Source organism: Aulonocara sp. 'chitande type north' Nkhata Bay, linkage group LG14 (genome assembly GCF_057382095.1).
Source record: "Aulonocara sp. 'chitande type north' Nkhata Bay isolate Kocher_YH1m ecotype deep benthic linkage group LG14, A_spYH_male_GT1.1, whole genome shotgun sequence".
Lineage (NCBI taxonomy): Eukaryota > Metazoa > Chordata > Actinopteri > Cichliformes > Cichlidae > Aulonocara > Aulonocara sp. 'chitande type north' Nkhata Bay.
This window is the reverse complement of record NC_141357.1, coordinates 19,406,465-19,429,557: the sequence shown is the minus strand read 5'-3', so window position 1 is coordinate 19,429,557 and position 23,093 is coordinate 19,406,465. Positions and strand designations below refer to the sequence as shown.

The window sequence follows — 23,093 nt, the reverse complement described above, 5'->3', positions numbered from 1 at the left end:
TATGACATGGGGGTGAAATGCTTGTAGCTGTACAATGGCCGTCTTATATTAGTTGGCACTAGAGCTGGGCGATAGAACGATAACGATATGTATCGCGATATAACTTTTACTCGATAGAGAAATTAAAGACCTCGCCGCTCTTGTCCTCTTAAAAAAAAAAAAAAAAAAAGGTCAGCCAATCCAAATTAAGTAGCGCTGAGCCGAACCAATCACAGCCGCAGCGTCACGTCACGTGACTTGTTACATACAGCACAAGTGCCAAGCCGCACATGTGTATTTGTTTGGGAAGCAGCCAGCCACCGTAATGGAGGAAATGAGTGTGCCGACTAGAAAAATCAACCGAGCATGACCGAAGAGAAAACAGATGATGGTTCCAATGCCGGAGAGATTGTCGAACGGAAGAGCCATAGAAGTTCCGTATTGTGAAGGTATTTCGGCTATTTCAAGTCTGACAAAAAACAGAGTAGCGTGCACTGTAAATTGTGCCGAAAGCAAGTCTGGAAATACAATAAACTGGTGCATGCGTCACACTGTGCGCCACTTATTGTTTCAGTGAAATGAATTTCTACAATACTGTTACTGTTAATTCTACTCTGCAGTGTTTAAATGCTTACATATACACACAGTTACTGTCCCTCCACACATACGACTCGGTTCTGCTTCTATGCCCCAGCTTTGTTTACTTTTTCCCACCGAGGCTTCTAGACTTCTGATTGGCCAACATTTCTGCACGGTTAGGAATCTAGCGCCACCTGCTGCTTTGGCATGTTCATAGCAGCGTTTTCCTTCATTTCTGCCTTTATGTGTGGACGGGATTATTTTTTAAAACGAAAACGGAAAATCTCCGTTTTCAAAAATACCCGTGTACGTGTGGACGTAGCCTCAGTCTCTGACTGGAAGCGCTAATTCGTCATTCGGCTTTTGTCAGACTAAAGTAACTGTTAAAACTGTTTGAAAAGCTCAGCTATACAACAAGGAGAGATTGAGAATTTCCTTTTAGTTCTCAGTTTATTTGATATTGACAAAAGTTAGTTTTGTCTGTTCTTCTGTAAAACAAACTAAGATTTATTTTTAGAATTAATATTTTGTTTCTAAGTGGAATTGACAATTTAGTCGTCTGTTTCGTTTGTTCTATTTTGAAACTTAAACGCTTTAGCGGCTGCCTTTTGTGTAGTTTGCAATATTTGCCTTTATTTATCTGAAAAAGTCTCATGTTCCTTAAGTACATCTACCCTGTTGAACTTATTATGGGAAATAAATATTTAAATAAAAACAAGCTGCTGATTATTTCACATTTTACTTGTGAGCAATGGCACATTTAAATCTTACAAATATAGTTATTTGGCTTATATCGTGATAGATATCGTTATCGCCTGAAATGAAAAAAACATATCGTGATATGAAAAAATCTTATATCGCCCAGCTCTAGTTGGCACTAATAGCAAAAAGGTCTAGCAGGAAAATATTATTAAACCAAAAAGCACTGCTGGGATTTGAACTAAGGATCTCCTGTTTACTAGACAGGCGCTTTAAACAACTAAGCCACAGAGATACAACTGCAAAGCCTATTTAACCTTACCATATTGTTGCAACATCATAGTATGATCAGGCACTCTGCTTCCTGTACACTTATTAATGATTATGATTGGTCAGTTGCTGCCAATGCCACCCACCCCTGAGAGAGCTGAAGAGAGGCATGGAGGCTAAGCAGGAATCAACATTTTTTTCAAAAGAAGTTCAGGTCAGACCAGAAAAAAGCCATGGACATTTTTAGCTATTCTAAAAGTTATGACTGAAATGATGATCACATGAATTTTATTTTGCTATTAAAGACTTGTATTAGCAGAAATAAATAACTTTAATGTTGATGTATGCCACCTAAGAGAAAAGACAGCAGGCATTTTCCTCCTGCTCTGGGTTGGTAATGTGGATGGAGACTCTTTGGAAAAAAACACTAGTGTGGATGAGCGTTATTCTCACATGCAAATGAGGGTATTGTGTTTAGGTGTCAAGAATAACCTAATCATTAGCATTAACCTTTAGTTCATTCACATGTAGATATCCAGAGCTCTGTGGCCCACGCAGAAGCACACTTGATCACACTTGATCACACTTGGGTAACTTGTTCAGGCTTTATTGGACAAGGACTTTTACACAGATTATTCTTTGCGTGAAACAACAAATAGCAGATTGGCAGAAATATGAGCCTCAGTTAAAGTTGGGGGGTGGGGTGGGGTGGGATGAGGGGGGCATGAAAACATGACAGAATATAAACTACTACCAGAAATAATCTGTATCTGGAAGAAGACGTATACTGACTCCATTATAGGCATTACAAGCTGGTGCTTACACCCACTCAAGATACCTTCGGAGCAGCACTGCTGTAGCTCAATGTTAATTTAACATGGCTTTGAGAAATGAGCACCATTATACCCTAGTTTTGAAAACGCAATAGCTCGAGGCTTTTTGCTTTGTATCATCAGATAAAGCAGCGCAGGGTACATTCAGTCCCAGTATGTATCCCATGTTGACATTGCTGGAATAATTACAACCACACTTCTTATTATTGTACAATATATTTTAACTTCAAGTCACCGATGCTGTCTTAAATCCGATCAAGACAACAGACTGTTAACATCTAAAATCAAGTACCATCAGGAAAGGCGAACAGTGGAAGAAGACACAGAGGGGAAGACAACACTGTAAGAGTAGACAGAATAATTACCACCAATGGCCTGTATGATAATTACAGCCCAAACAAATAGGGTAGTGCTTCGTGTCAAACCTTTCCCCAGACATCATTTCTGTGTTAAAGCTGCTATATCCAGTCTGGTTTCCAAACACAAGCTGCTTAGCAAATTTCTTTTAAATAAGAGACTGTAGTAAATCTGCACCATTGCCATTTATCACTGATCTGCTGCAAGAGGCTGGAGCATGTGTTTACTATTTAACCCCGCCCCGTGCTTGTCCGCTGAAATACGACACGCACACTCCCCCAAACAGGCCTGTCCACATGTGGGCTTAGTATCCGCTCTCTGAAAGGGACACACGCATTTGCAGCACACAGGCCTCGTTGGCGCAGTAGGCAGCGCGTCAGTCTCATAATCTGAAGGTCGTGAGTTCGAGCCTCACACGGGGCAGATGTTTTAAAATTGTCAACTAAGCAAAATAGCAAAGCACATGTGCCTTGAAGTGAAACATCGGACAGATTTCTTGCATTACATGTTACTGAGTCACAGAGGCATGCTCCTGCTAGTTGCTCAACAACCACGTTTGAAAACCTTGACAAACTTGTTAATTATACCTTGAAAAATCCTTCCTGCCTTTAAGGCAAAGCACAATCAAGAAATAACAGTGCTTTCACTTCACTCATAAAAACAACTGTCTAAACTAAAATCATTTCATGCTCCATGCTAAAGAAGGAAAAAGTATAGTTCTCATAATTAAATATATTAGTATATAATCTCAATTGATAGCCAAGGTTAACATAGGTGGAATTAATGGTGTTTGTATCACATTGCATAGGTCTATGGTTACACACATTGAGTGACATTCTTGCGAGCTTCATGCATCAGCCTTAAGGCAATGGCTCAAATGTTCTGATGGAAAAAGAATGGGAGAGTCATCATAGAGTAAAAAATAAATACATTTTAAGAATCATCTATCAGTACCAATGAGATGTATGTGGACCTCATGCGTGTTCCTGTTTTTCCATCCGATTGTTCAGTCTGACGTCACTAGCCGTGTCTGGACCTAAACTCCGCTGCAGGTCCATATATCAAACGATCACTGTGGCATTACTGAGAGTTGAAAAACTGTCTAAAGTCTTTCATCTTTAATAAATTGATCAGCTTTCTGCTCTACCAGGTGTAACAATTGAGTTTAACATCCAGGCATCCATGAAAACGGAATTTATGACATTTAACGGAGTTAGAAGTTAGCAGGGAGTTAGCTCGCTAGCTTCTATCTAAATACAATATAGCATGTCCTGACTGCGGGGTTTTGGAAACAAATTAAAACGTACAGCTCTGTTATCACTTCCAGCATAAATGAAGACAGAAAACTAAACAGCAGTGACGTTTGTAGGGTTACTGAAGTTGGGCTAGCTGGTATATAATGATGTGCTACGTGACCACTAGCGACACAGCTATGTTAGCATAATATAAACAAGCTAACTTTTTTTCCACTCGATAAAAGTTAACGTGAGTGTTCTCAGTGGTCAGAAACAAATGTAATCGCATGGCAGGATGCTGTAAAAGGACCAAACTTCAGCCAGGAGAACAACTGAGATAATCCATCCACAATACGAGGTAGTTCATTCATATACTGCTGCATGGGATGGGCTGTAGTTACATCCTAAGGTTTTAAAAACTGAGCTTAAATAAATCATTAGTGGTAATAAAAGCCGAGGGAGGTCAACAGGGATCACTGACTGTTTTAGGAGCTTTTTGAGATCAAATAGAAGAAAATACAAAACATTAAACATGTTAACAACACAAAAGCTATATTAAACGCAGACTACTTTAGGCCCGGAAGTAGGATTCGTCGCGTCATCACTGAACAACCGGATAGCAGGGGCTAAGCTTAAGGGCAAACAACAGTACAAGCACAAACAAGTTACTCCTATAACTGGTTGTACTTTATCATGATGCATATGCGCTGCCACAACACTGCATTGCTGACAATGAGTGCAGGATTTCCTTCTTTGACCAAAACAGACACAGTATCTGCTGGTGTCTTAAATTAAGTGTCTTAAATTGTCCAAGAGTGTGCAAGTGTCTTAAATTACTTGGTACTAAATAGCAATGGAAAGGGAGAAAAATATTATTGAACAAGTGTAGCGGAGTTGGAACAAAAGGCACTGCTGGGATTCGAACCCAGGATCTCCTGTTTACTAGACAGGCGCTTTAACCAACTAAGCCACAGCGCCTACACAAAGAGACAACAGGATATCAATTCCGTGAGGTAATCCATCCACAATATGAGGTCAGTCATTAATATACTGCAACAACATGGGAATAGAGCAGCTGCGAGAGAATTCAACATTAATAATCAATGGTATGGAAGTGGAGGAAGCAAGAAGAATGAGTTGAGTAAAGTTTGACTTATCTGACTGTTTTGTTTCGCTTAATGCACCTTAATATCCGGTGCGCCTTATATATGAAAACAGACCTGCCATGGAAAAGAGCAACTCAAGTCAAAGCATTAGAAAATCAACTGCCTGTGCTATCTTTTTGAGTTTAACACACTACGGCAAGATACACAAGATTACTGCACTAGATGTTATGGTCCTGCCCCTGCAAGCTCTCCTGTAACTGCGTTGGATGACCTAATCTCATACTGTGAAAAAGCAGTTGGTATACCTTGTTGGTATAAGAGAATCCTTGCTGTTTTTAAGGCAAAGAAGCTAGGTGCAGTTTTCAGCAGTTTTCAATTTCTTCTGTATGACCAATCTCCTAAAAAGATTTAAATTAACATGCTTAACTTTCAATAGCTCCAAATGGCTGTAATGTCTAGTTTCTGGATCTGTCACCTGAACATACCACAGCACATATGGAAACATGACTGCTCGCTCTATTCACACACAATCGATCCTGCAAGCCTGAAACATACAAGTCAGAAAGTACAAACACAGAAATGCTGACAAACACTCATCCTCGCTGGGATCTTTGGACATGTCTGGGCTTTTCATGCTGCCATGGTTACAATCCAGTGTAGCCAGCATATGTAAACATCAACACCCAATTATCAGCTCGAAATGTCTTTCACACCCATTTTGCACATTCATGAGAAACTGTGTTCCTAAAATAGTCAAAATAAACAGAATACGCATTTCAGAGTGAGGTCTTAAAAGTTATATAGATTTAAGTAGTTATCTATTTGAAGATTATACTGTACTTCATGTTTGTGTCTATCTGCATTTGCCTTCTTCACCCCCTAGATTTATTCAGCTAACAATTCACATCTATCCCTTGAAAACCTCTCCATACCTTCACCTGCACCTCTATTTCGTGCCTCTCTCCCCTGCTCTGACCCTTTCTCTCTGGCTTGATGCACTCTGCTTCTTAACTACTTTTTCTCTACCCTGCTCCTTTTGTCTGCCCACCACGGGTGCGTGTGCGTAACTGAATGGTGTACGAGTCGAAAAGCCAGCATGTCAGCATCAGCTGTGTGTGAAGAAGAAAGGGAGGGAGAAAATGTGCAGGCTTGCAGATGAGTGTGTGTCCGACAGGAAATACTTAAGAGCCTGAGAGTGGACACAGTGGATGTGTGTGTTTGTATGTCTGTGCGTGAGTGCTGAGGGCAAGAGGAGCAAGAGGCTGAAAAGCAGAGAGAGGAAATGATCAAACATGAGAAAACAGCTGAGGTCAATGGTTAACGGGACACAGACTGAGATCAGTGACAAAAGGATAAGCAACATGAGTCACAGGGTGAGACAGAGGCCGAGGAGAATGGCCATGTTTTCACACTGGTGATCGACACGAGGCATAATACAGCAGATTTGCAGCAGTCTTTCCTCTCCAAGACCAAGCTGGCATTCAGCTCGAAACATGTTTACTTCATCTCAGAAAAGACAACAGTTGATAAGCTGAGATGAAATCTGAGTTCCCTTTACAATAAATTAATTCTACACAGGGTGTGTGCTAGTATTAAAGACAGCAGTACTAAGTATTAGAATAAAAACTCATCCTACCAGTTCTCTCCCCACACACACCTTTGCTATAACCCCACAAAACACTGACAGGCAAAAAGTAAATCTCTGATCATGTGTTTAGAGTTACTGTTATCTCTGTCCTCAAAGACTAAGACACTTTCTGTGACTGTGAAGGCAGCTGCTGCTCAATAATAATATATTATGACCAGGTTAAAAAAAATCACAGTGAAACTTTTACCATTACTCAATGATATATTGTTTTCTAAAGATATCATGGCAAAGCATTTGAGGCCGTGCTGGGGTGTGAGTCGGTGGCCAAATAATTTCCAACATCAGCTGGAATGCTTTTTTATTATGACCTCGTATTGTTTGTGATATCTGATTTTTTTGTCTATGTCTTCAGATTAATCAACTTTATGAAGATGAACAGTGTCGTTAAAACGGGTGCATTTGATGTTGTTCACCTTTATATCCCATTTGTAATTTTTGTATTAGTAACTTAAATCTGTCAAACAATTGGTAACTGAAAATGTTACAAATTGTAGGTTAAAATAAGTACTGGACTTTAGACTCACAGCTGCATGCTACAGATATCACTGCTGGAAAGAGAAAGAGAAAGAATGTCAGCATATAGGCAATATAAGACATAGATATAACTTCCAGGTTGGAAAAATAGAGTTCCACCTTCCACCCCATCTGAAGTGTGCCAAAGAGCAAAAGCTGTGGCTGCAAAAAGACTTCTGATCCTATACAAGTACAGTGGAACCCTGACTTACGAATACCCCATTTAACGAAAAATTCAAATTACGAAGGCACTTAATGGCAATATTTCTGCTCGTGTTACGGCAAAATGCCTGCGTAACGAAATCCGCTGACTCTGATTGGCTGAGCCCAGAATGCCCGCAATGCCCACAGTGCCTTCCGAATCATGTGACAACCCCTTGGCTTTTGTACTTGCACTTCGCTGTTCCACTTGAATGACGTATTGTTGCTGCAGTTTGCAATTAGCCTATAGCCTATCGTTCACTCAAAAGGCGCGATGGGTGCTTTGACTTACGAAAATTTTCGACTTACGAAAGACCCTCGGGAACGAATTCATTTCGTAAGTCGGGGTTCCACTGTATATGAGAAAACAGCTCTTGGTCTTGACCTCTGTTAACATCTTTCCTGATGAGTTTATGCACTCAGTCACTCGTTTTGGGTCCTTTTGATCACACCATGTTACAAAATGGATCATTACCATTGGCTGAAACCAGACACAATTTGGCTAACAACTTCTAAAGAAGCTTCTTGGATGTGATCTGAAACGTCTTCAAGAAACTTAAAGATGTCCTGTCGCTTTTCTTTCCAGGCTCCTTAGATCGCCATGAGGTAGATGACTGAAAATCTACACACCTTTCTTGACATTTAAATTGTCGCAACAACTGAACTGATGAAGGACTTTTTGTCATGGCCTGGGTATAGGGACCCAGGGCTCAGGCATTTTCAGTGTATGTTTATGTTTATGTTTTCCGTGTGTTGTATTGGTTTGCTCTCCATCTCTCCATGTGTCTCTGTGTGAGCTTCCGGAGGTGTGGGTTCGCTGAGGAGACTGCGAACCCGGAAGTGGTCTACTCGAGAGACGGCCGCACCTGCCGCTCGTCGTCCTCTGCCAGCTGCAGCAGATTACGCTCGTCTAGGAACGGCATTTAGGACTGCAGCTGAGCTGAGGCCGACGCTGGATCCTTGAGTCAGAACTCGTCAGTACTGCCGTGAGCTTTTACGTAACCTCCGCGGAAACAGATCCCCTGCTAACCCTCTGCCTTTTGTGTTACCAGGAATCGGGAGCGGAGTACGCCTCTAAAGTCACGGTGTGGGAATTGGAGTTTTTTGGAGTCGCCACCTTTCACTTCTCAGGGACATCTGCACTGTGTGGGATTCAGGGAGAATCACCACGGGACCACAGTGCTGGGATTTTGTATATAGTTGTGTGTTTTTCACCTCCTGTAAATAAATCCACTGTCCTTCACTTAGAGTCTCGCGTTTGGGCCCTGCTTTCACTGTCACTCCACGGTCTGCCATCGCAGCCCGTGACACTTTTATTGGCATTTTAATGTGAAAAGACTACTTGTTATTTAGAGCTCATTTTAGCCACTTTGCTTCAGCCTTACTTGATATCTGAGAACACTGTCAATGGTCCCAACAGGCCAACAAATGGCCAATCAACTTGCCCAAGAACTGACCCTGGACCATTGGTGAATCCTTTGTTTAGTTACTGTTCCTGATTTTTTTTTTTTAATTAATTAAACATAATTGTTAAAGCTACTGCTGGTCAGTAAGAATGGATATTGATTCTAATATTGTTAGTGAGTGTACTAAGAGGTCAGATTTGGTTTATGATTGAAAGTGCAGCTGTAAACCAGAGGAATCTGAAAGCTCGTTGTTCATTTGCTCTGTCAAAATGTCTATTTACATTTTTCAAATACTCAGTGGTATTTCATATGCTCCCTTGCACTGACAGGTTACAAGTCTATTCAGCTCCATTCAGAGGCAATTTGATCCTCTCCCATTAAAAACACCCTTTGGAAAAGAGAGGGCCCTAGAGTAATTCACAGTTGCACTTTGATTTAATTCTAATAATTCTAAAGTACAAAAGAACTACGACCTTAAAAGAAGAAGAATGAAAAAATAATAAAAAGAAGAAAATAAAGATAAAGAGTAGATATTCATAAAAAAAATCTTTACCTACTTCAGGGGGGGGAAAAAACAAAATGAACAATTCAAAATGCCAGAAACACTTACACGAACGAAGGCCACAAGTTGAAAGACATAGGTCTACAACAGAGATGGAATGGATTATATTTAGCTGCTGGGAACTTTATTGTTCATCGGGTTATTTTTCCAAAGGACAAAATATTGCAAATCTTTAAAAATCCTCTGACTCCACCACAGAACAAATGGTTGCTTTAGCTGCTTAGGCTGTGACACTGAACTTTATTATATTATTACATAAAAACATAATGGTAAGGTTGAGCCACTGTTGCAGGATCACCTTATTTTAATACAGAAATAACCTTGTAACCAATATTTTGTCATTTCAACCCCAAGTATTATCCAGGGTCCTCTTATGATTCAGTCTGCAGTGTTATTTTGTCGAGTACAGATGTACCTACACCTAATTACATTATCAGGGTGTGAATCAGCCTTGCATTCATTTGTGTGTGAGTCTGGGTTTTTTTTAGTTTTTTAATGCAACAAGGCCTTGATATTCTGTTCCCCATCTTCCTTCATTATGGAGGCTGCAATGAAAAGCATTAATGAGAACTCTTGGTGGCACTTTTGGGTTCAAATCAGACAGTTTCATCTAGCTACTCAGCAAGGAGAGCCATTAGGTTTTAATGATATTTGCAGATAATTCCTAGGATTTGGTCAATTAATTTGCATGAAACACAAATTTCATTTATCCCAGTGAATCATGCAAAGGACAGACATGGGGGGTAAATCACATCCAGTCCAGCAATCTAGTCCGAGCATCAGCTTCCAGGCTGCTATTTTTATCATTTATTTTATCATTAATGTCGCAACATCTCCACAATTAATACTGCTCTTTATAAAGTCTCCACAGGGCACTCTGTCTGCAACATTCTGCATTTATTCTAAACAACATCACAGCCTGTCGAAGAGTTACCTTACAGCAAAATGAAGCTGCACAGTAAAGTATATATAGCACATTGTTCACTGATCTAAACTAACAGACAATAGCTAATGCATGGCCAAATGATAATGAGCACAGCACACTGTATGAGAGTATTTCTATGGTCAGCGCAGGATGATGCGTTTGTAGCTATTAAGGGAGACATAAGGGTATAGGGGATTTAGCTGGATTGAGGACACCAAGTTGACTCCCTGAATCCACCAACTCGTCATCATTTTCTCCTCTCTCCCGTTCTCTTGTCCTTCCTAAGATTAGACTAGCTGAAATGCACTCCCAGAGGATGAAATACACGGTCCTTTCTCTTTCATCTTTCCTCCATTTTTTCCCGTTATCATTCCTCTCATACCTTGTACAGCTGACACACAGGCAGGAGACACAGTAGATATAAACTTGTATATGCGTGTGCATGTGTGTGTGACTGAGCGCTTTGATTAAAGCCAGTCTGTGGATTAATTAGGGTAAATAACCTCAGAGCTGCTTTTGGGATTTAAGTGTTAAAACCTAATGTGTGCTTCATACTAGAAATGTGTCTGTCAACCATGAATGTTTTTGTCATTGCTCTCCTGTAGGGTCCATCTTTTAAAAATACTGTATATGGAAACTATTTAGTCATAACTAGTCATGGTGACACCATCTCAGGAAAGGACTAGCTGAATCAGAGTCAGTTTCCAGAGGTCACGCATGCACTTTTACAAGGACAGCACAAAGCATGTTCGTCAATTGATTAGCTTTCTACTGTAGTCTAGTGACTGTTTGCAAGCATCAACTGTAGATATTAAGTCTGCATTCTGTCCCAGTGTGGATATGGGGCATGTTCCTACCTGCTTCTTCCCTTGGGAATCACTCAAGATCTTTGAGTGCATCCCAAGGATTGCTCTGAGTGTGGGATGTCCTGCCACCGCCCAAAAAAAGAATCTGTAGTCCTGAAAGCTGCAAACAGCTGCTTTGGTATTTGATTTGGTTTTTTTTAAGTAAAAAATAGAGCAGAAAATAATAACTGCAGAAATTATATCGAGAACGTATTTAGCAAATGTGTTGACAGTTATAATACTGATCTATTAATTGGAGAAACAGATGTCTAAAGTATGAAACTGCACTGACCTTTTTCGTGTCATTGTTAGGTGGTTGCTGGGCAACATAAAAGCATCACAAAACATCACGAAAAAGTTTTGTGACTTTAACTGAGAAGTTACTGTTGTGATATTAAAATTGCACTCCTTTTACAAGGTATTACAGGTGTGCATAAACTCACTGGCTAGGCAACACGATTATCTCATAACACCTGATATAAGAACCATCAGGGGCCTGTACGAGTACACCACAACTTGTGATCATCTAGGAGGAGTTTCCAGGAAAACAAACAGAGTGAGACTTTGTGTATTATAGTACAATGGTTGGCGTGTTAGAGTTGGGCATCGCAAACAACCCTTTGGCGGTCACCACAACTAGCACAAAAGCCCAGTGCGATGGTCCTCCCTGCACCCACTTGACATGCTGACATCAGAATTAACTCTTGCCTCACAAATACACACAATCAGGGAGAAATATTATTAATCTTAGATAAAGAATCAAATAAATTAAAAGGAAAAACCAGCATGTGAAAATCAGTCAATGGGTCATAGCTACAACCAAAGAAAAGATGTCAGATTTAAGCAACAACAGAAAAGCACATTTGCCTTGAAATACAGTCTAACTGAGGGTCTGTTCTGTTAGATCATTTGCTAAAAGCACATTTATTGTCACACGGATGTGTGTAAATATAGGCTGAAGAATATCTTTGGTAATGTGCATATGTAATAATATGTTAATGAGCCATGTGCCCAGCGTTGCTTATGCTGATGAGCCATATGGAGCTTTGCCTGGAAGCCTGGTGAGAGCTGTAATGTTTACTGGATATATACACATAAACGGTCCATGGACGAACCTAATTGCATTTACCACCAACACTGCTGGCTTACTGGTACTACTTAATCTGCAGCTGGACTTTAGACAAAATAAAATTGAACCTGATCTTTTTTTTTAATATCTTCAAAGCTATTAGGCTTTGGATGTTACAGCTCTTCTCAAAGTAGGCTACTTTTAATTTAATCTGCACAGGAACACAGTGGCCTGCAAAGCTTCATAACTACTCTTTGCAAAGTAAATACAAAAAGATATACTCTTCCTCTGCTTCACAAATGATCCTTTTTCTTTGTAATAAAAAACTGATTTAAAAAAGGAAACAATTTAAACAAACTTCATTCCAGAGTTTTGTAACAAAAACATGATATTGTAACAAAAATGCAACTGCAGCCCACTAAAAAGCCATTACTTGTGTTAAAGGATTAATTATTTACACCCTATTAGTAATGTTGACAGGCTAATTCATATTTAAAAGGCTGTGTTACCTTCATTGTAAGGCTCAAATATGTTTTGCAGCCCCACCACAAATTTTCAGATTAAAAATTGCTTGAAAATGTCTCTTTTGATAGTAAAGGATGCCAACTCTTCAATTACGGGATAGCATTTGGACCCAGAGCTCATACTAGGTAATATTAGCCACCCTGCATATGTTATTCCTAACTTTTTTGTTCATTTACAGGCTGTATGAAGTTGTTTGTCTAAATGCTTCATTAAGGTACTTGGATGTATTTATTTTATTTTTCAAATGAGTTTATATTAAGTTTTTATTAATTTACTCAACGAGAGGTGGTGTGTGTGCAGTGTCGTCATCCAACATGAAACAAACAATATTAGACAGAACATGTCAGCTCTAATGGTTGGTTTCAACCCAGAAGATGCAAAAGCATAACAGAAATAAACAATTTCCGCTTTCACATAAACTATTTCTTGAAAAACATTTTCTCTATAGAGCGATTCAGTCCTGTCAGAAGACAACTCGCAATTTAGCCAACTGCTGTCCTTTCAGCACCTGTGGTACTAGGCTGCTGGTTCGGACAAACATAATGGGAGCTGAAGTCGGTTGACGAAATGGATACGTTCATCACACTATGCTGCTGGTGTGAAATTCAGATAGCCCTTCTGCTCTTTTATAATAATCTTTCAAAATCGGCTAAAGCCAAAAGACTGGGACCACAGTGGTTCGCTCAAGGACACATCGACTAAGCAGATGCATGTGGCTGCAGGGGCTTAAGCCCAGGACTCCCAATCGCAAGCCAATTTCCCTAATCATTGCACCACCCCACTGCTCCTGATTTTGCCACCATGAGAATGTGTCATCAAAAATAATTACAAAACATTAAAGGCTAGAGCAACATGGAGAGAAAACACTGCAGGCAGCATCTTTCAGTGACGAGGATGACAAAGCCAATTTGGGAACCTTTTACCCAGTGGCACATACCTTCATCCCTCACCGACTGAAACAACTAACACATCGTGGTTGCATATGCTTAACTGGCTCTCCCGCGCTCCCACAAGTGAGACCAGAGCCTTGTTCGCTTTCCAAAACCCAGCAGCAACAAGCCAATCTGTTCTCAAACAGCTGGAGCTGCCCCCAAGAGTGAAAGAGGGAGAAAAAAGGGAGGGAAAGAGGGGGGGAGGGAGGTCTCGGAGAGAAAACAGGCAGAGAAAGTGTGAAAATGAGAAACAGAGCAAAAGACCGGGATGGGAGCATAGACACAGAGAGTATGAGAGTTCACTGTCATAAATAATCAATGCTTAGTCAACACAGAAAACGAGAGCACGTGAAGGAGCCAGGGCTTCCTCCTATTCCCTAATCCAAAAAGGGAAAACTGCCAGCTCACATATGTCACGAGTAAACAGGGCTGAGCTAAGTTGAAGAGGATATATGGAGACAGACAAAATGATAATCGGAGGAAAAGCGACAGAGAGAAATTAAAGTGAGGGAAGAGACTGCAGAGAGTTTTTGCAGAGAGAATATGGAAAAGGTGAAAGTGAGAAAGAAAAAAGAAAGAAAGAAACACTTGGAAAGCAGGAAGCGGGCTGCAGGAAATTCCTTTGTCATCCTCCTGACCCTCTCTGCTTGTCAAAAAACTGGAATATGACAGTCCACGTCCTCTTTCTCTTCTCCCTCACTCCTTTTTCCTTTTCTCCGGCTGTGTCCGTGTGAGCGTGCTGTGCAGCGACGACTAGATTTCAAGTCATCTGCCATTTGTTAAGCGCACTTGCTTCATGCTACAGACAACTATGTGACTCGGAAACGTGTTCATACCTCATGTCCTCAAGCAGGTCACATTCGGTCTGGTGTTTAAAGTGCAGTCTTGTCATCTGCTCTGTGTGAGTGTTTTTCAGCTCCTGTGTCACTTTGACCTGGATGAAACAAAAAGACATGTTATTAAATGTGTTATTTATTCATCCATCAGCTCCACAGGCATGTTATTGATCTCTATGAAGCCCAACTTTCAACAAATCATCAGTCCTCACATATCAATATATTAAAACAGTAACTACATATTAACCTAGATGTGATTTTGGCCAATGCAGAGGACATAAATGGCTGTCTTTTCCTGGTTGTAAAAGGGTTCATTGAATGACGAAAGCTTCTACCTGGCTGTAAGTTATAAATGCACGTTAACAATAAATGATCCATATCAATCCATAATATTTCCATCTCATTGACCCTTCGTTAGATTAAATGCTGCATGAAATTGCCCAAAGTAACAGACTGAATACAGAAACATCTTTTAACATGAGCGCATTTCATTTTGTGTTTTTAGATAATCTGCTGATCTATTAAACTGTTTAAAGAAAGAAAGATTTGCTTTTAAAAATTTGTGATATTTTAACGTAACTTGTTTCAATCAAAAAACTAAGAATTGTTTGGACAACTGGACAAATATGCCCTCACCAGCCACCTCATTGGGTAAACCTGGTCAGTTGCTTGTTACTGCAAATAACTAGTCGATCACATCAGCAACTCAGTGCATTTAGACAAGCATACATGGTCAAGACGACCAGCTGAAGTTCAAACCAAGCAGCAGAATGGGGAATAAAGATCCTTTTGGTGCCGGACAGGTTAGTCTAAGTGTTTCAGAAACTGCTGACCTGCTGGGATTTTCCCAAACAACCCTCTCTATGGTTTACAGAGAACGGTCTGCCTTGTTGATGGCAGAGGTCAGAGGAGAATAACAAGACAGCTTCCAGCTGTAACTCAAATAACCACTCGTTAAAACCAAGGTCTGCAGAAGAGCATCTGTGAACAAGCAACAACCTTGACCACAGCAGGTGCCACTCCTGTCAGCTATGAACAGAAAACTGGGGATACATTTTGCGCAGGCTCACCAAAGTTCAACAACAGAAGGTTGGAAAAACTGTTCCCTCACAAACAACATGAAAGCATATATCCATCTTGCCTTGTATAAGGAGTTCAGGCTGGTGGTCAAATGGTGTGGAGGATATTTTCTTGGCACATTTTTGGCCCCTTAGTACAAAATGAGAATTGTTTAAAGAAGCACTGCAAACCTGAGTATTGTTGCTGACCAAGTCCATCCCTTTATGACCAGTGTACCAATCGTCTAACAGCTGTTTCAAGTAGGCTAACACACCATGTCACAAGCTCAAATCATCTCAATCTGCCTTCTTGAACATAACAATGAGTTCACTGTACTCAAATGCCGTCCATAGTCACCAGATTTCAATCCAATAGAGAACCTTTGGGATGTGGTGGATGCGCAGCTGACAACTTTGCAGCAACTGTGTGACACTGTCATGTCATGTGGACCAAAATCTCTGAGGAATGTTTCCAGCACCTTGTTGAATCTAAGCCATGAAGCCTTCATTAGCCAAAAATAAATATGAGTGACACTGATTTCAAAATGATGTATACTGAAAAGCACTATATTCTCTAGCTGCCCATCAACTGTCCTACTCTAAAGTAACCTGTAAGTAGCACATACATATACTGTATACACTCCCACTCATGACCCATCAATGTAAAAGTCGGCGTCAGGGTTTTGTGAGACCTTCAGTGAGGCAGGTATGGGGATTTTTTGCAGTTAGAGGTGACTGAGAATACTCTTAACATCCCCCATAACTGCAGTGTTTAATAAAGATGCTGTGTGCATCAAATTCAATTTAGTGGCCAGGCTCCTTCACACATCTTATGCTAAAAGAGACATGCACACAGACACACAGACACAAACACACACATCTCCTGCCAACAGAGTCGCTGTGAAGGTCATTGTGCATTGTCGGGTGAATTCCATCGGCTATTCACCAGAGTAACAGTGGGCAAATTCACGACTGTTCTAGACAAAACAATCAACAACATGCCACACACACTACACTGGCACACACACCAACACACAAACACAGCACAGCTCCTTTCTTTCATGTGCTGTGCCTTTGAAGATAAGGAGGGAGTGGTTCATTACAATCAGGGCAAAATTTCTTCACTTGATTTCACCTTCTATCACTCAGTGGCAACCCCAGAGGATGGCGAGAGGAGGGGAATGGTGACAGAGAGATAGAGAGATGGGGCGGGGGTTACAAAATGAAAAAGAAGATGTCAAATAAGGGCAAATGTGAAAATTATGAATAACAAAAATGGAAAGAGGAAGAGATATGGCGTAAACATCCCCGACTGTGAGATAACAATATCAAGAGGAGTTTAAATTGTTTGTCTTTTGGCTGCATCCCCCTCCACTACAACCATTAATCTTCTCGGTGGTCTTCCTATTTCCTTCTGCCTTAAAATAAGGCAGAAGATAAAAGGGGAGGGTTGTGTCAGGAAGGGCATCCGGCATAGGATCTCCGCCAAATCAAACATACCTTCAAGCACATGTGAGGATGTCAGATTCACCCCAGTAATGAAGCATGTATACCAATACACACACACACCCTGTCTGATATGTATCCAGTCTAAAGATGCAAAGATGCTTTCACTAATTAAACTTAAGATTCAATGCCATCCGTTGATGCAGTTAATGTCAATTTAAAGAGTTCAAGTTCACCCCAAAATCAAGCATCTGCAAAACACTTGTGTAGCCTGAAATTTCACAGGCTCAGCTAAATTTGCCCAGTTCTAACCAATTCTTTAAATCCACAAAACAGAGACACTTCCTCAGCGTCCACACCCACTCTCGAACCTATGGATTTAAAGCTAGATAGGCAGACACTGCATTGCCTTTGTCAGGCCTCTTTAATTTAAGCCACATAAGGCGAATAAAAGAGAGCCGAAATGACTCCATGTTTGTTAGCAGATGTGCTGAGACACAGACAGAACACTTAAGGGGCTGTATGTGCCGCACTGGGAGAGAAATTATTAGCATCCAACAGTCTAGCAGAGATGCTGTGGGCTGAGTGCACACTGAGGGTAGCGGCGCTATTGCCAGTGGGTAACTCACGAGTATTTTTTATTCATTTATTTGTAAATTATGCTTTTATTCTGGAAAAAATTTAACAGGAGGTTCAGGAAAGCAGTGTGTACAGCCTCAGTCAGGCGAAGACCTGCACAAGTGTGTGGTTTAAAGGCATGATATGGCATGTCCGAGGCCACAGTGTGTGTGTGTGTGTGTGTGTGTGTGTGTGTGTGTGTGTGTGTGTGTGTGTGTGTGTAAACGCAGGGTGTAAGTGGCACAGAGGGAATACGTGGTAATTAAGAGAAATCTGATGCGGAGCTTCACAGTGGGGAAATTGGCTCTTGTGCATCTATTTCAGGAGGACACACACACACAGACAGAAAGCAGTGGACCAGAAACTTCATCACACCCTCATGTGTATACACACATACACACTGCACAGCACGCTTTAGGCGTCCTTTCTCAGCCCATACAGAACCAGTAAGTCAGCGTGGCTCTGGCTGCACGCCTTCCTCGGTATGCTCGGCTTTTTGTCAGCTCTGCCTTCAGTGACCCCTGCACGGACTGATGAAGGTCTTTCTCTGAGACATCATCACAAAAGACGAAATCTTTTGTTGTGCTGTCTGGGGCAGGAGAGTGGAGTAGAGTGGAGTGGAGGGGGGGTTGCGGGTTGTTGTCATATTTCCACAGCGTCCACATTTTAACAAAAACAACCACCTCACTGGCCACAACGCTAAAAGCACTGCTCATATTTGAAGTTATTCCTATTCCTGCTGCACGTCTCTCCCCCTGAATCCCGTTTAGTCGTGCTTTGTGCCTCACGGTAGCCCACCTAGCGCTTTCTAGCTAACGTTATTTGACGTGTGAGGGTCACGCTGCTGCAGCGGCTGGACAGATGCACATTAATAACGTTCACAACTAACCCAGCTAGCCGTCCTTGCTAATGTTGGCTAGCGAGGGTCTTTCCGACCTCCCCTTTAATTTAGCCTTTATTTATTTATTTTTTTGTATTTATTTATTTATTTTTACCGGAAGCTTTTTGTCGTGGCTGTCCAACCGTGAGCTTACAACACTGTTATCTGCCTGTCATTGTCTGCACAGCCCTACTAAAAACATAACGGACTCACCTTCCTCGGCGGCGGCTGCATGTTGAAGTATTGACATGAATGGTATTTCCCTTGTGAGATGTATTGTAATTCCGAGAGGATATCCAAATCAGTGTGTGGCACTAATATTTCTATGTTTTTCCCCCCCTCTTGCTTCCTGAAACAAACACCAACAAAAAGAAAGAAAAAAGCCTCCCCTCCGAACCACAGGGAGGAAAGACGGGAGTTAAATTTGTACTCCGGCGGCCATGACTGATGATAAATGGCTAGTTTATATGCAGAGCAGAAACTGGAGCTACGAGGAGAGACCGGACACGCTTGTGTCGGCTGCTGCCACTACGACAGGACTGGTGTGTTACTGTACTCTTGTGAGCAGGAGAGGGGGAGGCAAACAGGCGGAGAAGAAAAAGCAGAGGGAAGGGATGAGGAAGATATTAACGGGGAACCCCATCAGCAACTCAGCTCAAGGGCTCCACCGTGCGGGGAAGAGCAGGACAGCGCCCGTGCCTCATTAATGAAAGACGGCCATCAGGACGGGAAGAGATAATCTTTTTGTTTGCTCGTTCTCGCCCTGTGCTGGCGGTAAAATATAAGTAAAGTTGTCTTAAAGCATATAAGTCGGAAAAAAAGATTTTTAAATGTTTTATTTATTTATTCATTGTTTTTTTTACAGCCGCTCCAGCTTGCTTATAGGGGGAAGCGCAGGAGGCAGAGTCCCGCAGACCTGCATAGCAACAAGAAACCGCATTCAATCAATGGTGGAGTAGGAATAAAAACGGGATTTTGTTTAAAATAAATAAATAGACAAATTACATATACAAGTTATTTAAAACGTTTTTGCATATGACCTATTATTTCTTGGCTAGGGAGTCCTAAAAAGCGTCTAATCCACACGATTACTCACTATTATTATGTAGATTATGGCGCACGTCAAAAAATCTATAGAAAATCAGGGGGCAGACAGAGTAAAATAGGGTCACTGGGTTCATTGCTCCTGGGGAACGGTGATAAAAGTCTTGTCAAGGGTTGGCATCAGCTGCAGCTGGTATCACAGCACCCGCAAGTATGAATGCATGCATGCAGCCCGTAGCATATGCTTTTATTAGGCGTCATTGCTCGTGGTTAAAAATCGGCCAAATGCAGGAATCTGCTGCATTTCTGGGTCTTCCGTTATAACACAGTTTATATCTCGGGTCATGGACCGCTTTTCATACAAAACAAGACGTCATTTTAAGATAGTGGGGAACTGGGCTGGACATTTTTTACACAATTAATCAATTAATTCAGAAAATAATTTGAAGATTTAATTAAAAAAATCATAAACTTTAGCTTTACATGAAGAACCATTGTTCTTCTGGGATCAGGTTGTAAACGGTTGTAAGTACTTGGACACACATTTGAATCACTTCTTCCAGCCAGCTGTGTTAGCTTTATTTTTCAGGGTGGCCTCTGCAACATGAGACTAGAAATCACCCAAAAATCTTCACCATGAAGCAATATTGCATGTCACTCTGCTCACACCCCTGTCAAACTGTGTAGTTGTCCAGCTTTTGGGAAAGTAAGTAAGCTTCCCATAAAAAAAAAAAGATACAGTGATTAATGGAATAAATAGGTAAAACTAAATAAAAGCAAGTCTACGCAGGTCGGTCTTATGCTTCCTTTTTAATGCCATCAACAGTGTCCACAGATCTTAGTCCACTGGAAGCCAGTTCCACAACTTGGGAGCCACAACTTTAAAGCAAAGTCTCCTTTTGTACTTTTGTACCTAGACCTACTGTAGATACCACCAACAACCACTAATCAGCTGACCTCAGAGACCCAGTAGTCATGTATAGATGTATTAATTCACCAGGAAGCATATAGCCAAGGATCACAGAAATCTTAAATTGAACCTTAAAGTTTATGTGGAACAAGTCTAAATGGGATAAAATCAGCGTCACATGTGGGCTTTTATAGGACCTGGTGAGAAGCTTTGTATTCTGGACCTGCTGGAAGCAACACAGAGATGATTTACTCAGGCGAATGAATAATGAATAATGGGTGATCGAGGACGCGATGACACAAAAGCGTGTATAGTCATTTCCATTTCACACTGAGACACGGTATATTTTTAAAGAGCAATGTTCTGCAGATGATTAAAAAAAACTAGTTTTAACAAGACATGCTCATCAAAACTGAACCCTCCTCTAAAAGGAACACCAGGATCTCTCATGGAGTACTGAAGATTAATAGAGTTAATGTTGTTAGGGGCACACATAAGAGTGTCAGGGTTTTTTGTGTGTGTGACAACTGATTGTTCTGAAGAACAGATGGTTTTATTTGTTTACATTCTGGGGTTTGAATGGCATGTATGAGATGTGTGCAATAGAATAAAATATAAAGGTGTTACCCAAGCTTTAGGTAACACCGCGAGATAAGGCGGCAGAAGATACCGCCTTATCTCAGAAGATACCCAGATCAACCATGTCAGAGGCAGCAGACAGACCTATCAGAACTTCACCTCCATCTCCATGTTTTAAAATATAATTTGAAACTCTACAAACAGCTGTTTCAGTAGAGTGAATCAAACTGAATTTATCCAAATTGTTTTTCAGCAGTTGACTACCTTCAGCAGTCCTAGAAGTGTAGTGCTAAAAGGCCTTTTTGAAGGGCCAGCATTGGGCTTTTGAAAAAGAGGGTGGATAACAGCCTGTTTAAATTGTGAAGGGGACACAGCCAGAGGTTAAAGAGTTTTTAACTATCCCGAGAACAACACAGCCCAGAGGTGTAAATGACCTGTTTGAACAGCTTCACCATGTGAGGTTGGTAAAATGTCAAGTGGGCAAGAAGAGGGTTTGCTGACGAGATCATATCAAAGACATCGGCCCAAAGGACGGGTCATATTTGCTCTGATATGATAGATCTTATTAACCAAGAAAGAAGGAAAGTTTTCACACTCTTCAAGCAGGAGAAACAGGATAAATGGCGTCTCTGAACTTTTGGGTTCCCTTTGCTGTTATGAATTAAGCTTGAGTGAAGCGCGAGAACATCCCGCTGGCTTGGAAGACAGAGGAAAAGACAAACTAGCTCAGAGGAATTGAGCGTTTTACTTCTTGCCTCCTACGTGTTATGTTCAAGGTTAAGGTACAGGTAATCATTCATTTACAAAGTTTCTGGAGCAGGTGAGGCATTAAGCACACTTCCTCACCTATCACACTCGTATATTTCTACACACTCTCACACACATTCGCGCACTCGGAGGAATCGCATTCATGTTCACACCTAACCTTTTGACAGCGGAACAGAGGAAAATGGCTGCCACCCACTTATGAATCGTAATTTTTGTGTTAGGATCCTGCAAGGATTGTTTTCATCTGTGATTTATTTTATAATTTGGCTTCTGCACATACATTCCTTTGGCCTTACCGAGGTAAGAGATTGTTATGTGTCTGTGCCCATAAAACAAGAAAACAAGAAATCGGTGTGTTAACAGGGGAATTTTATTCTACTGAGTGGCTCCCACTGGTGTTTAAGTGTGCATACAGTGTGCTGGCCCCCCTGTGGTGTACCGCCTAAATCTTAAACTAAAGTTAAGATTAGAACAAAGCTCAGCAGCGTGCATTTCATCACAGCCCACAGCCCTTGTTGTTAATGCAAAATCCAAAAAATCGTTAGTTTCACAGGTTAACAACCATTATTGTGGCGTGTGAGAGAAATACGTTTTATGCCCTTTGCTACATGATCATTATTAGTTAATTGTTACATATTTATAATAATTAATTCAGGAAAGTGACAAAGGAGTGGGCACTTTTGTTTGCACACTGGCAGCTTCATTGAAAATGATTGAAGAAATATAGGCATACACACCTTTTTTAATAGCATGGCCCAACTAACTGAAGCAGCTCTGTATATTTGATTTGGCAGATTTTCACACCAGATAAATGTCCTGACACAACCCTGAAAGGGATTTTTGTGTCCTCCTGGTACTGAGACAGTGATCGTTCACTTGTTAGGCAAATGTGTAAACCCAGACACTATGGAGCCACTAACAAGTAGCCTAACCAAAACTTCAGAAAACAATAGCACGGGAAAGAAAAAAGCAATAATTTCGAGTGAATAAGTTCAACTACACGTCAGATCAACGTAACCCAGAACTATTGTACTCAGCCTCAGTATGGCCAACTTCCCATGTGCATTTCTGGCTACTTTTCCTCCACAGTTTTTGAATTTACCAGTAAAAGAATAACAGTCACATTATCAAGGACCCACAATTATCATCAAACTCATAGAGGGTGATTGCTGATACTATCAAAACTGACCCAAGGGAATTTTCAAATAAGTTCAAATGATTTGTTTCTATTGGCTGGAACTCCATATAAAACACTGGGGCATGACCAAAA

The 23,093-nt window shown here is 41.0% G+C and overlaps 1 protein-coding gene, 1 long non-coding RNA gene and 2 other non-coding genes across 5 annotated transcripts in view; 2 read left to right on the top strand and 2 right to left on the bottom strand.

Annotated features, from left to right (window-relative positions):
* The window catches only part of fchsd2 (FCH and double SH3 domains 2), an 80,328-nt gene extending 61,186 nt beyond the window's left edge, over positions 1 to 19,142 (bottom strand). Inside the window, exons 1-2 of one of the 2 annotated variants that reach the window (XM_086261413.1) lie at positions 18,736 to 19,142; positions 14,521 to 14,618 (exon numbers count right to left, since the gene is read on the bottom strand). In XM_086261413.1, the coding sequence (XP_086117539.1) occupies positions 14,521 to 14,618; positions 18,736 to 18,756 (119 nt within the window). In that variant the 5' untranslated portion in view covers positions 18,757 to 19,142. The remainder of the gene's footprint in view (positions 1 to 14,520; positions 14,619 to 18,735) is intronic. The other variant, XM_086261414.1, reaches the window with a different exon arrangement.
* On the top strand, positions 3,068 to 3,140 carry trnam-cau (transfer RNA methionine (anticodon CAU)). Its single transcript has one exon. It is a non-coding gene; the product is annotated as a tRNA-Met (tRNA).
* Positions 4,857 to 4,930, bottom strand: trnat-agu (transfer RNA threonine (anticodon AGU)). The gene has a single exon. It is a non-coding gene; the product is annotated as a tRNA-Thr (tRNA).
* Positions 18,496 to 19,534, top strand: LOC147314460 (uncharacterized). Its single transcript, XR_015124666.1, has 3 exons — positions 18,496 to 18,777; positions 18,895 to 19,296; positions 19,388 to 19,534. It is a non-coding gene; the product is annotated as an uncharacterized LOC147314460 (long non-coding RNA).
* Positions 19,535 to 23,093: the final 3,559 nt, after the last annotated feature.